This window comes from Malurus melanocephalus, unplaced genomic scaffold, assembly GCF_030028575.1.
Source record: "Malurus melanocephalus ecotype Western Australia unplaced genomic scaffold, MMel_1.1 scaffold_522, whole genome shotgun sequence".
Lineage (NCBI taxonomy): Eukaryota > Metazoa > Chordata > Aves > Passeriformes > Maluridae > Malurus > Malurus melanocephalus.
In genome coordinates this window covers 134,124-147,067 of record NW_026623754.1, presented here as the reverse complement: position 1 = coordinate 147,067, position 12,944 = coordinate 134,124, and the positions used below count along the sequence as shown (strand labels likewise).

Here is a 12,944-nt window from a genome sequence, read left to right as displayed (position 1 = left end):
GGTGGCCATTCCCCGCTGTTTGGCTGGCAGCGGTGGCCATTCCCCGAGTGAGGTGGGAGCGGCTGAGGGGCTCAGCGGGTCAGGGGGAGAGGCGGCCGCTCGGCGGCATTTGCGCGAACGCGGAGCTTTTTGCTCAGCCCTTCCTACGCCGCGTCAAATCCTGTCCTTASTTTAACCCCTTTGAACGAAATCAGCCTGCTCTAAAAACACAGCGATTTCCTTTTATTTGTGTTTTTAAATTTGAAGCTCCAGCTTTTGCGAACAGCCCCCGAAGGGACATGACGCACTTGTGCAGCGACTTCGGCGCCGTGAGGGCTTTTCCTGGGGCGGGACGAGTCTCCCTCCCTGGGACAAGGAGGCTCCAACCTTGGCACAAATCCCAGGCAACCTTTCCACCTCCTGCAAAATGCTGTGTGCCCTCCGCTGAGCTGTGCCAGCTCCCTCTGATTGTTTTTGGGAGGGGATGGTTTTTTTCCTGGGGAGTTTTGTCTATCCACAGGGGAGGTTTGGAGGGAGTCGGTTTGGGATGAGGGYCTGTTCCTGATGTGGGAGGCTCTGGGTTCTTGGTAGTGACTGTGGTGATTTCCCAACAGACATGGAGTATATCAGCACTCGGGGAGGCACGAAGGCCGTGGACTTCGAGGGAGCCCTTTTCTCCGGCTACGCGCCCGATGGGGGCCTCTTCATGCCCCAGCGCATCCCCTGGCTGGACAGGGACACCCTGCGAAGGTGGAGCAGTCTCCCCTACCCTGAGCTGGTCAAGGAGCTGTGCTCCCTCTTCATCCCGGACAAGCTGATCCCACGGAACGCRCTCAGCGGTGAGCAGAGTGGGGAGCTGCTCGCAGGGATGTGCACGAGGATTTTGGGGATTCTGATTCATCTGCCTACCTTCCCTCCATCCTCTCACAGCCCCCAGAGCTGCACCATCACCTGCTCCTTTCCGTAGCGTGCTCTCCTCTGTCACTTTGCTGGCACTAGTGGAAAAGGTGTCCTCTGTGTATAAATAGGGGTTCTGGTGATGCAACAGGTTGATATCATCATCCCGTTCACTGCTGGGGCTCTCTCCAGGGCTTTCTGCTGCTTCACGCTTGCCTTGACATCTGTTCTTTAGTGTTTTTAACACTTAAGAGCTATCTCTTCCACCAGAGGGCAGCTGCAACCTCTGTCTCAACAGCACATTGAGATAAAACTCATGTTTCCTGTATTTTACATTTTAACACAGTTTGCTCTGATTATGTAGCATGTACCCTAGGGTTACTTAGCATAGAATTATCAAACACCACGAAGCTGGGCTGGTTCATTCCTAATACCTCAAATAACTTTTTTGATATCTGTCACTGCTCCAGCAACTGAGAGCGTTTGGTTGTGCAGAAAGGTAACAAAGAACACGAAGAGCACAGACACAGGAAGTCATGGGTGACAAAAACACTCCTCTACCCAATCTAACAGRCCATTTAACCATTTTCCTTCTAGACCTGATCGACAGGGCCTTCAAGAGGTTCAGACACAAGGATGTTGTGCATCTGTCCAGGCTGAAAGATGGGCTGAATGTTTTGGAGCTCTGGCATGGTGTTACTTATGCATTTAAGGACCTGTCTTTGTCCTGCACAGGACAGTTTTTACAGTACTTCTTGGAGAAAAAGCAGAAGCATGTCAATATTCTGGTGGGTGAGTATGACTCCTTGGGGTAAGATTTCTGGGGAGGCTTTTACCTTCAGAGCCATCATCCCACAGCCATACATGCCCTAGGGTGGTATTGCCTCATGATCTCCAGGTAATGCCAGGGTGGCTGCTCTGGCCAAAAACATGTCATGCAGCATCTCTGCATCTTTCTCTTAAAGTATAGCAATTCAGGTTTGACTGACATCAATTTTTTGCTTCTCTTGGCGCTTCCTCACTTTAAAACAGGGACTTCAGGGGACACGGGGAGCTCAGCCATCGAGAGCGTGAGAGGGCAGAAGAACATGGACATCTTTGTTCTGCTGCCCAAGGGGTTCTGCACCCAGATACAGGAACTTCAGATGACCACCGTCATTGAAGACAACGTCCACGTCTTTGCTGGTTGGCATTGTTGTTTAGACTGTGCAATTTAGGGCCTTGCTGGGTCAAAACCTTGACCCTAAAAGTCTCGGGGGTGTCCAGTGGGATTTGTGGTTTTAGAAGCTTCAGCCAGGTGGGTCATTGCCATCACCATGCCCAGACATTTGGCTAACAGGAGAGAACATCTCTGGTTTGACAACCAAGTAGTTCAAGGCTTCTTTTTCTCCTGGCCACAGATCAGAGCTGCCTCCATGCAGGTGATTGGTGTTTGGCTGCACTAAATTCAGCACCATTTTTTTGTCACTAGAAGGATTTAGTCACCCCTTGCCTCTGTCCTCTCACAATCCATCCCCTACCACCATGCCATCCCCGTGCATAGGCATTTCCTTTGGGTGCTGATCTGCGTGAGTTCCCATGGACTCCTCTGCTCAGCCAGATCTAACCTTGGTATCTCATAAGGTGATGCAGCATTTGCCTCCCTGGCAAAGTATATATTTGGTGAAAGCAAGAGCCCAGAGTGCCACATCTACAGAAATCAGTTGACATCCACTGGTTGCCATTCAGCCCCTGGTTCATACAGCCCCTAAGGCAGACAGGCAGCTTGGGACACTCCTGGCCAAAGTAAACCCCAGGGCTTGAGACCAAACCTATTTCTGAGCAGAAATACCTCGTGCCTGATGCACTGCTGCGAGCAGATCTATTATTTCCTTTCTCCTTTTGGCAGCTCAGGGGAACAGCGATGAAATCGATGAGCCGATCAAGGAACTGTTTGCTGATGTCGATTTTGCTGGAAAATACAACCTGATGAGCCTGAATTCTGTCAATTGGTCCAGGATTATGGTGCAGATTGCTCACTACTTCTATGCTTACTTTCACTGTGCCCCATCCCTCGATACCACCCCTCTGCCAGTGGTGGAAATCGTTGTGCCAACAGGAGGAGGAGGAAATATTACAGGTAAAGGGAAAAAAAAGATGGGTTAGATAAGAGAGAGAGAATGCTGTGATCTGTGGACCAAAAGCACTTCACAKATACTGGGTATTGCTATTTATTAAAACACCCACTCTCTGGCAGGATTTCTTCAGAACCACTTATATTTTATTACTCATGTATGGTTATTGCTCAATTTAGGTGTCACTGATGATTTGCAAGGTGCAGAAAAACCCAAACCACCCTTTGATGATGACTGTAACTATCTTGAGGATGGGCACATTAGGAGAGGACAGAATGTGTTTGATGCAGAAAAGTGGGAAAATACTGTGGCTCTGATTTCTTAAGTGAGACATTAACAGAGGTGTGGAGTCCTGCCTGGTYCTACTCTGGTTTGTGTGGTAATGCACGGTCAGGAGAACCACTCTTAATTGCATAACCTGGCCTTCTAAATGAGAGTCCTTGATTTCCTTAGTCCCAAAATAGGTGTAGAACTGTCTCATGAAAGCAATAAGGGATTTTTTTATACATTCACTGCTCCTCCAGGTTGCCCATCAGAGGCAACATTAATGAGCTGCAAAAGCCCAAAATCTTCATCTCTYCTGCTTGCCTGGCAGCTGCCTGAGYTCTYRGYRCCCTGGCTATCCTCCAGAAAATGTGGAGATGCCCAAGGGTCTGTGTTCAATGGCAGGTGGAGCATTGCATCCCTGGATTTTGTAATCTGTGCTCTACCAAACCATTGAACGCAGATATCTTGGAGTCCACTAGGGAATATTATTTGGTGTCTGTTTCTGAACTAGACATCAAATCAGTTTGTATGATGACTTCTTTGCTAAATCTTCTTCATATTTCTTCATCAAGCACAAGTTTTTTTTCACTTTTCTTTCCTAGCTGGCTGTATTGCCCAGAAAATGGGTCTCCCAATTCAACTTGTTACTGTGGTGAACAGCAATGACATCATTCACAGGACTGTTCAACATGGAGATTTCTCACTGGCAGAGAGTGTGAAGGCCACGTTGGCATCAGCAATGGATATTCAGGTTTGTAGTGAATGGCCAAATTGCAAAAWTAGCAAATAGTGTCTTTTTTTAATATCGTACTCTGTTCCACCTGTAAAATTCTGCCMCGCAGTGATACATTAGGAGGTGTGACTCATATTGACCATTTATGCTGCAGACTGCTGAGCTGAGATAGATCAAACACCTTCTCCCTCACTCTTTCTGATATTCATTGTCGAGTGCTGGGGACTTGTTCTGTGCAAACCTAGCAAAAGAGGGACATTTCCACAACATATGACAACTAGAGAACTATAAATGCCATTGTGTTTGAAGGGCTTTGTTGATGCTTCTGAAAKGCTCCACCAAGAGCAAGAAGAGGGACCAGGAAGGAGGTAGAGAAGTCTAGAAGAAATGYTTCATTCATGGCCTTGTGCAGCTTGCTCAGAGCAAAACAAGTCTCAGCAGGCAGGGGAAGCCCTCAGAAGGAGAAATCATGGTGGTACAGAAACCAAACACCTGGAAGCAAATACCTTCTGTTTTGTTCCCACCCTGTGATCCCCAGGGATTGGATCTGCTTCCAAACAAGTGATCAAAGTGGGAAACCCTTGGTGTTGTATCTCTGTGGCCTTAAGCTACCTGGATTTTCCAAAAGCTGTTCAAACACACTGGAGGGCCTGAGAGCCTGGAGGGACTGCCATGCTTTGCAGTCATAAGTCCCTGTGCCCCTATCACCAGGCAGTGCTCTGCAGCTTGGCTTTCCACCTGAGCCAGGAACTTGTGGGGCTCCTCAGAGCTCCAGGGGAAACTGGGCTCTGCTCCCAGCCCATCTTCCTTCAGTTACACTGGTCAGCAAGTGCCAGACTGTGGGATCATGGAGGCAGGCAGTCAAGCAGGATGATTTCTTGAGATTCCTGAGGAGCTGGATGAATGTATCCTTCTGCACGCCCCTCTCCACGGCTGCATGGGAGATCATTGTTCAACTCACATCTGAAGCATCTGTACAAATGTTATAGCTAAAGAAGTCATTTGTTCTGCAAGAAAATTCAGGAGGTCTCTGGTTGGGACCTCTTTAAAGCAGGGTCAGCTTTGAGTCAGATGGATTGCTCAGGGCTTTGCGCATTTGGAGGTTGGAAACCTTCAAGGATGGAGAGTGCATAGCCTCTTTGGGTTGCTGATTCTGCAAAGGTAAAGCAGAGAAAACTTTCTTGTTTGATGCTGCCTGAAGAGTTGAAGGTGAAGCAGAAAGTATGGTGTGGATGAGCTTTGAGAGGGGCAGTGCCAGGACAATCACAGCTGATGTTGTGTCTTTGCAGCACYTGAGGCAAAGCAGGGGCTGTTCTCTGTCCCTGAGGTCAGGAAGCACCACACAGCACATGCCCACATGCCAACACTTTGACCCAGCATGACCTGTACTCCAAACTGGACCCCAGCCTTCTCCTGGAAAGCTCTGGTGGCATGGGACAGAAGCAAAAGCCTTATTTAGATTGTAAGGCTGGTACTTGCACCAGTGTCCTGGCCCAGTTCAACTTACTGGTGTCAACACAGTGATCTGTAATGGAAACCACAAGGCTGGTGGGAATGGAGGGTGAAGGGGAAGTGTGGGAAGGATGTGGGAGCAGCAGAAAGGACAGGAGGAGGTCAGGAGCACAGTGGCATCTCCAGTAGCAGATCACTGATGTCCAGGCATGCTGACCTTATCTTCTCAGGACAGCCTAAAACAGGGGACAGCCTAGAGCAAAGGGCAGGCTGCACCCAGACTAGACTGAAGATTAGAGGCTGGAGGCTCTGGGAGATGATGGTGGSAAGATGAAGAGCAGAACTGGGGCCATAAGACACCCAGATAAAGACACGAAAGGCTGAGTAAGTCCTGATGACTTGACAAGGCAGGACAGGATGGAGTGCCAAAAGGTCACAGGTACTGTCAGGTGCCAAAAGTTACCAAGAGTTCATCCAAACGCAGCACTTGAGCCCAGAAGGTGAGATGAGGACTCTTTAGGTTGGTGCCCCTTGTCCTGTCTGTCCCTACAAGGTATCTCAGCCAAACCACCTGGATGAATATTTGTTGGTGTTTGTGAACATGCAGGAATGAGACRGGGCAAAGAAAAACTGATTTGGTACTTTCCTGTATGGTCTTGCATAGAGTTCTTCTGCAGTGTTGCAACACTGATTGCTACACAGCCATACAGGCCAGTCAAGCCCTATATGTGCCCTATAAGTTCCTGAAGATTATCAGCCTGCCCTGCAGCGAGCTGGGTGTCTCATTAAGTCAYGCAGGAGAGCATCTGCATACTGAGTAAACAGCTGGATATTCCTGGTTCTCCAATATACAGYGTGTTATTAGCCTGGGCTCCTCACGGCGATCGTACAGATGTGGTCACTCTGTTGTTTCATCAGTCATCCCTTCATTTTCTGTTTTAATCTGATGGTCACTGCCAGACTGCTCTGACAGGTCAGAGGTTCAAAAGACATTGTGTCCTCAAAGACTTGTCTTGGGATGKAGGTGAGCAAAGGGAAGACAAAAAGCCCACCCTGGCTTCCACCAAGAAAAACACAGCAGTAGGACCTCAGCCCTAATGAGACATCWGAGAATCCCCAGGGATGCTCTCCCCCTGAGACAGGTACTCCAATTTCCTCACCTGTTGCCTTGTTATCCCAGGAGCCTTACAATGTGGAGAGGATCCTCTGGCTGCTCTCAGGCTCTGACAGCTGCCTGATAAAAACAATGATGGAGCAATTCAACATCTCAAAAAGGCTGAAGCTGCCAGAAGACTTGCACAGGAAGGTCAGTTCCTCACACACACAACACTGTGCATGTGTGTGTGTGTGTGTGTGTGTGTGTGTGTGTGTGTGTGTAAGGAGAATTACTGCTACCAGGTGTTTCCAGTTCATTTGCAAAATAGAAATATCATAATGGAGAGTGTCCAACCAAAAATTTAAGTATGAGGTCAGAACAGAAGTTTTATATCAGCAATATGTATGCATGGAGATGTTAAAACCCCCTTTTTATTATTTTTTAAAGAATGCTCTTCTGCACAAATCTAACTTTGAAATTGCCTGCAGTTCTTTAGGTAGCATATGAAATTACCCCATCCTTGGCCAYGCACCGAGGCATCGTGCAGTGGGTGCTGGCATTAACTGGGTGTTTGGGAGTGGGTCTGCTGAGTTTGGTGCCTTGCTGTTAGAGCAAAGGGGAGCACAAACACAAAGCAGAGAGATTCAAGAAAAAATATTTAAATTTTGAGAAGGCCAGATGCAAAGTCCTGCCTTTTCCTATCCAATTTCCCATACACTGTCTGTCACAAGCCTTTGCCCAGTGCCCATTCCTGCTTGTGCTGCAGCAAGATAAATACTAAAAAMAATTTTATTAAAAGCTAGAAGAGCAGTTACACTGAGAAGGACTTTACAAGTCCTGAGAATCTCCCTCAGAGCATGGGAATAGCAGCACAGAGCTGAGGAGCTGAGTCTGGCTCCTGCCCACCCACGCTCACAGCACTTGTTTGTTAGAAACCCTTGCTCACACTCTATCCCTGTGGTTGTTTGCAGCAGCGCCTCATCCCCCAGCTGCAGCAGCACCCCCTTTTCCTTCAGTCTCTGGGGAAACCCATCCTTCAGCCTCCTTATTTCAACCTGCTTTGTTGAATGCCTGTGGCATAAACCCAGCTGGGAATGCATTGGGGGTGATGCCCTGTGCAAACCTCTCTGTTTCCCATAGCTCTCTGAGACCCTGAGATCGTGCTCAGCCTCTGATGAGGACATTGTGAGAGCCATGCGGCGCTGCTGGGAGGAGAACCAGTACCTGCTGTGCCCCCACTCTGCCGTGGCTGCTCACTACCACTACTCACAGCCACACAGGTAGGGAGAGCCCTTGTTCCTGCAGCCTCTCCAGCTCACAGCTTGCTTATACCCAAGTTTTCTTCCTTTTCTTTCCTTTCCAGCATTCCCCGGTGTTGCTTAGCTCCAGCCTCTGCRGCCAAATTTCAGGATGCCCTCCTCCAAGCCGGCCTGGTTCCCCAAATCCCCCCTGAAATCACTGCCCTGACAGCRATGGAGACCAGGTCCACTCCCCTGGAGCGGGGACAGGACTGGGCACAGGTGCTCCAGGGCCGGATTGAAGCTGTGACACAGCAGTGGGAAGCACAGGGGGGTCAGTTTGTACCCCAGGGCAGGGGGGGATCACTGGGCAGTTAGTCACACAAACCTGAGCTGCTGAGCACAGCTGGACAATGCCTCTCAGGGCTCATTCTCCACGCCCAGGAAAGCCCCATGCTACACTGTGAGTCTCCATGCAATGATTTGTAAGCAAGAATGCACTTCCCTGTTGAACTACATGGACTATCTCATAAAATTTTCAATGAAGAGTTGAATTAGATGGACAATTACATAAGATTTTTAGTAAAGAGCGCTGCAATTGTATCCACTTTTTCCTAGTAATCCATAAAAACTGATTGAAACTCTGGGTAAACCTGCCTGTTCCATCATTATGGGCTTTTACAGAAAGCTTTCTTAAGCACTACTCACAGCTGCCTGCTTCTTCAGCATTATCCAKTGATTCTGGCTTTGTGCTGGGATATTCATCCCAGCAATCCCAATAACACCCAAGATGCTCAATAGGAAATGTGTGCAAGAGTGGAGCAGATCTGCTTTACCCATCCTTTTTTCAATTTAAGCGGTGCCAGGGATCATTCCCAGACATTGAAATGTGCTCTGTGATAGTGATAAATAGCAAATGTTAGCCCTAGACATGCTTATCTTAAATAACTACTTTCCAGTGCTGTATCTCACAGTTTTTGGTCCTAGTCCTGCTGCAGACTCTTCCCAGGCAACTTCCACTGTAACTAGTAGGAAATGGGAAATTCCCCTCATCTTCTGCTTGAAACTTCAGGTCTTTCAATACCACGTTCTCATCATATAAATATATAAATACTCTGTGTGGGAGCTGCCTCCACAAGTCATGCATCTGGCAGGAATCTCTGTGCCTAAAAAAGGGGGAAGAAAAATAGGAATAATTATACCAGAGGGAAAAAATCCCCCTTTGCCATCAAAAAAAAAAAAAAAAAAGAATTACCCCCTTTAACATCAAAGGAAGTCCTGTAATGGGAGGATTAATTTGAAGGTTTAGTGGCATTTAACAGGGTAAAAGTAAATTCTGTGAAGTGATTCAGCCTGGGATGTTGCAGAACATGTGGGAAGAGTGGGAAGCTTGGCCTGGKCTGCAAGCTGCCTTGCTGGCACCCAGGCAGCCTTTTCCTCTGCTCCCTCCGGCACAGCCGGCCCTGTGCCACCTCCTCCCATCCCACTGAAACCCTGCAGGAGAGGAGGRACCTGTGCCTCCTCCAGGGTGGGGGCTGAGGCTGCCCCATCCCAATTAACGGGGATGAGGGAAACAGCTTAGCTGAAGATGRTGTAAAAACCACAGCACCTGGATGTTTTTAATACTATCAGCTCTACTTGCATGGATCAAGCAGCTGGGAGGAATATGGTCCTGGGGTCCAGGAATGATGTTTCATGAGGCCATTATTCACCTTTCTATGARAGCCAAACCAGCAAAATACCTCTATTTAAGCAACAGCTTCATCCTCATGAATAACCCTGCTGAAAAAGGATGGCTTTGCACTGGGGGTAGTGCAGGATGTCACTGGAGGTGGCAGTAAAAAACTTCTCGATCCCATTTGACCCCCATGATCAGTTTCCCCTTTCATTGATGCAGAAGTGATRCTCTTTGGACCCCACCACCTTTAACAGCTGCCTCCCTAATTTGGCAGTTCTCAGCCAGGGGTGGCTGCCCAGTTGTAATTTAGCCCTTAATCATAGCTTTAGACACGCTGCGAGAGGGGAGAGGCCTGAAATTGCACYCAGTTCTGCATCCAAAAGAGAGGCTGCAAACCTGGCTGTCTGTTCACGACCAGATTGGGAGGCTGGGGCAGGAGGGCACAGGGCAAGACCCTGACCCTTCACTGGGGAACAATGGGAAGGATAGAGTGAGTGGGCTGGACTTGCAGCCCGCCAAAATSCTGGTGTGTTTTGCAAGCAGAAAGCGTGACGAATACATTCCATGCTCCCATCCCAGTGCCCTGAAGCAGTGGCATGAGGAAAGGGTCCAGCCTCATTGCAGGGTGAAAAGGAATTTAATTCTCAGCTGTCCCTGAGGATCCCTTCACAGGGTGAGGATGCTACTTCTCCCCCAGCCCAAACCAGATTTTTTTTGGGCAGAACACTGTGAAAACTCTCTGTGCCATCTCTGGGACAGAAGAACAGCAGGAAAAGCCTGATCCATGCCTGGAGCCCAGGCAGAGGGAGCACAGACAGGCTTGACTTGCACAGGAGAAAATGCATAGCCGTGCGTGCYAGCCCAATGCCTGGGATATGGGCATGAACCTGKCCCCTGCTGTGTCCCACMACCTGCTYGGGGACCATGGCATCCATGGCCACWCTCACACTGGGAKMTCCCACTCTGTCCCCAGAACTGGTGCTCGGGGCTCTGCTTGCCCATTCTCATGTATGGCTGAGAGGGAAGGTCGGCCTAGTTGATGGACAGGTGGAAAATGGAGGGAGGAGAGTCACACAAAAAGTCATACCTCCTCACCTAATGCTCAGGGGTGGCTGCAGGCTCTGGCAGCTTCACATTCTACTGAGGTTAATGGTGTTTAGTTCTGTACCTTCTAGAGCTTATCACAAACCCTGGACAGGCTTATCAAATAATTCATCTCATACATCAACTTCTCATGTTTTTCTCCAGAAAAAATGCCAATTTCATCTCCCTGACCCTGAACATATTTGACACATGTGATCCAGGAGATAGTGATGCCCATGAACCAGTAGCCATAGTCCATGGGCACCCCATGTTCCCCAACTGAGGGACATGGCTGGGACATGTCCTTAATTCTACGTACCTCAAGGAGAAAATATTGTCTTGGGATGGAGATGCAATGTGTTGGGATAGAGGAGTAGGGTCACAACTCAACTGGAGTTTCTGCTCAATAACTCACAGGTACCAAAACAACTTGCTATCCTGAGCCAAACTTAATTGCAGTTGGCATGTCCAACAAGGGATTGGGGTGCCTGTCCCAGTGTGATTTGGGATCTGTTGGTCTACATGTGGGGTCKACCCTTTAAGCCATCTGCCTCTGAGCCAGCATGGTGTTGTGCCCCATGRARACTTCAYCCACCAKCAGAGCCATGSTGTGGTTCAACACTCCAATCATTAATAGTGCCATTAAGAGATGTATTCATTAAAGAGGGACATGAGATGAGAGGCTGACTGCTGCTCTGGCTGACATAAAATTTAGAGGAATATGAAATCCCAAATGAGCTGTGGGTGAGGGTGCTATTTTCCATGAGCAGAGCAGTCCAGCCTTCCCCTGTGCTTTGCCACAATGTCCATCCCCATCTTCCAGCTYGTGGCCACCAAGGAACTGCTTTTGAGGCAATTACTCCACTGACCGGGCTGTCACGTCCTTCTACTCCATTTATGGGCTGGGAGGAGCCCACAACGTGTTGAATTATAAGCCAATGCTTTAAAAGAGTGTTCTGAAGGTTTGGGAGTTGAATTATTATTTATAATGCCCTGGAGGCCCCATGTAATTTATGGACAGGTATGAAGACAAGTAGGCGCTCAGACATGGGGATGTGCCTGGTGTAAATGCTGAGATAGAAAGATAGATAGATGGATGGRTGAAGATAAGCTTCTTGGCCAAGAGAGCTGGATATTGAAAAACTAGAGATGGAGAAGCCTGCCCTTGGACATCTCTGCTCTCCTAGGGTGATATCTGCTATCCCACTACTCTCACTCTGTAAAAAGTCATCTCAAATGTGCTGCAAAAAAATTCGTTTGCTCTTTTTTTTTTTTTTCAATTTATCTGAAGTGCAAGGAAAAAAAATAAAAAGGAGCTGCTTTGTTGTTGCAATTTGCTGCTAGGCATTGCTATGTGTGCTAATGATAAGTATTAATTAAATAGCTTTCTGTTGTCTTTTAAATGCAGTTCTTTCAGGCTGTAATTAAACACAGACACCCAGCCCTTTCTGTCTGCATAGGAAGAGGCAGGTAGGCCTCTGGAGCTCGGCACTTCTTTCCTTGTAACAGAAGAGAAGTGGAAAATGAGGCAAAACCAGTTTCCATTGAAAATTCATCACTCTGTGCGTGTCCTTCACGGAGAAGGCAACCAGCTCAAGGAAATTAAAGGTATGTGACTTCCAAGATCCCTGCCCTGCAATCAAAGTACGTTTATTTGCCCTTAAGATCTKTCAGCTTCATACATTTTAAAGGCAGAGATCACTTTCTTTGATCTCTGGGCTACACAGGCTGCTGAACATCCCTCTTCTGCATTCATCGTGTCCAGAAATTTGTTGCCTTATGGACTGCTGATCTGACGATCTGGAGATACGATTCCATCCCTCTCACTTGTTTCTTGGCTTCCYCAGTTGTTTTTATTCTTGCTGTGAAAAAACAGGAACACTAAATCCCCATCCCTGTGCTGTTCCTGTGGTCAGTATTAATCTCCCAGCTCAGGGTGTGCTTCCCAGGGAAGTTGCAGCTCCYACCAGCCCTGCAGCTCTCTCCCTTTCCCAGCTTAAAATAGACTGAAGCCCTCTAGAAATGCAAATAAAGTGTCAAATGCTCACATGATGGAAAATAACCCCCAATTAAAATTTGACATATGTCCACAACACTGAATGACACTTAAACCCAAATTATTTTTGCCCTCAAAGGCAACTGGGCTTCACTTACCTAAAATGCTGCTGTTAATCAATACATACATGGAAAGACACTGGCTGTCTGCTGTGCAGCTTGTGAGAGTGGTGGGGGAAGATGCAGCTCACTCAGAGGATTGCCTTGGTCAGAGATGGGCCATGAGGGAAAACTTTGTGTGTTCAACAGCTGCATATGCTTTTTTTTAATTTTTTTTTTTTTTTTTTTGTGAATAAAAACATTTAATTATGCATCTGAGATGCATAGAACTTGTGTAATAAATATAGAGAGA

General features: G+C 47.8%; 1 protein-coding gene across 1 annotated transcript in view; it reads left to right on the top strand.

Annotated features, from left to right (window-relative positions):
- Positions 1-10,370, top strand: part of THNSL2 (threonine synthase like 2) — an 11,337-nt gene extending 967 nt beyond the window's left edge. The window contains exons 2-9 of the mRNA XM_057381683.1: positions 594-818; positions 1,474-1,668; positions 1,909-2,061; positions 2,765-2,995; positions 3,860-4,008; positions 6,623-6,748; positions 7,679-7,818; positions 7,902-10,370. Coding sequence (XP_057237666.1) covers positions 596-818; positions 1,474-1,668; positions 1,909-2,061; positions 2,765-2,995; positions 3,860-4,008; positions 6,623-6,748; positions 7,679-7,818; positions 7,902-8,154 — 1,470 coding nt within the window. The 5' untranslated portion in view covers positions 594-595 and the 3' untranslated portion in view covers positions 8,155-10,370. The remainder of the gene's footprint in view (positions 1-593; positions 819-1,473; positions 1,669-1,908; positions 2,062-2,764; positions 2,996-3,859; positions 4,009-6,622; positions 6,749-7,678; positions 7,819-7,901) is intronic.
- Positions 10,371-12,944: the final 2,574 nt, after the last annotated feature.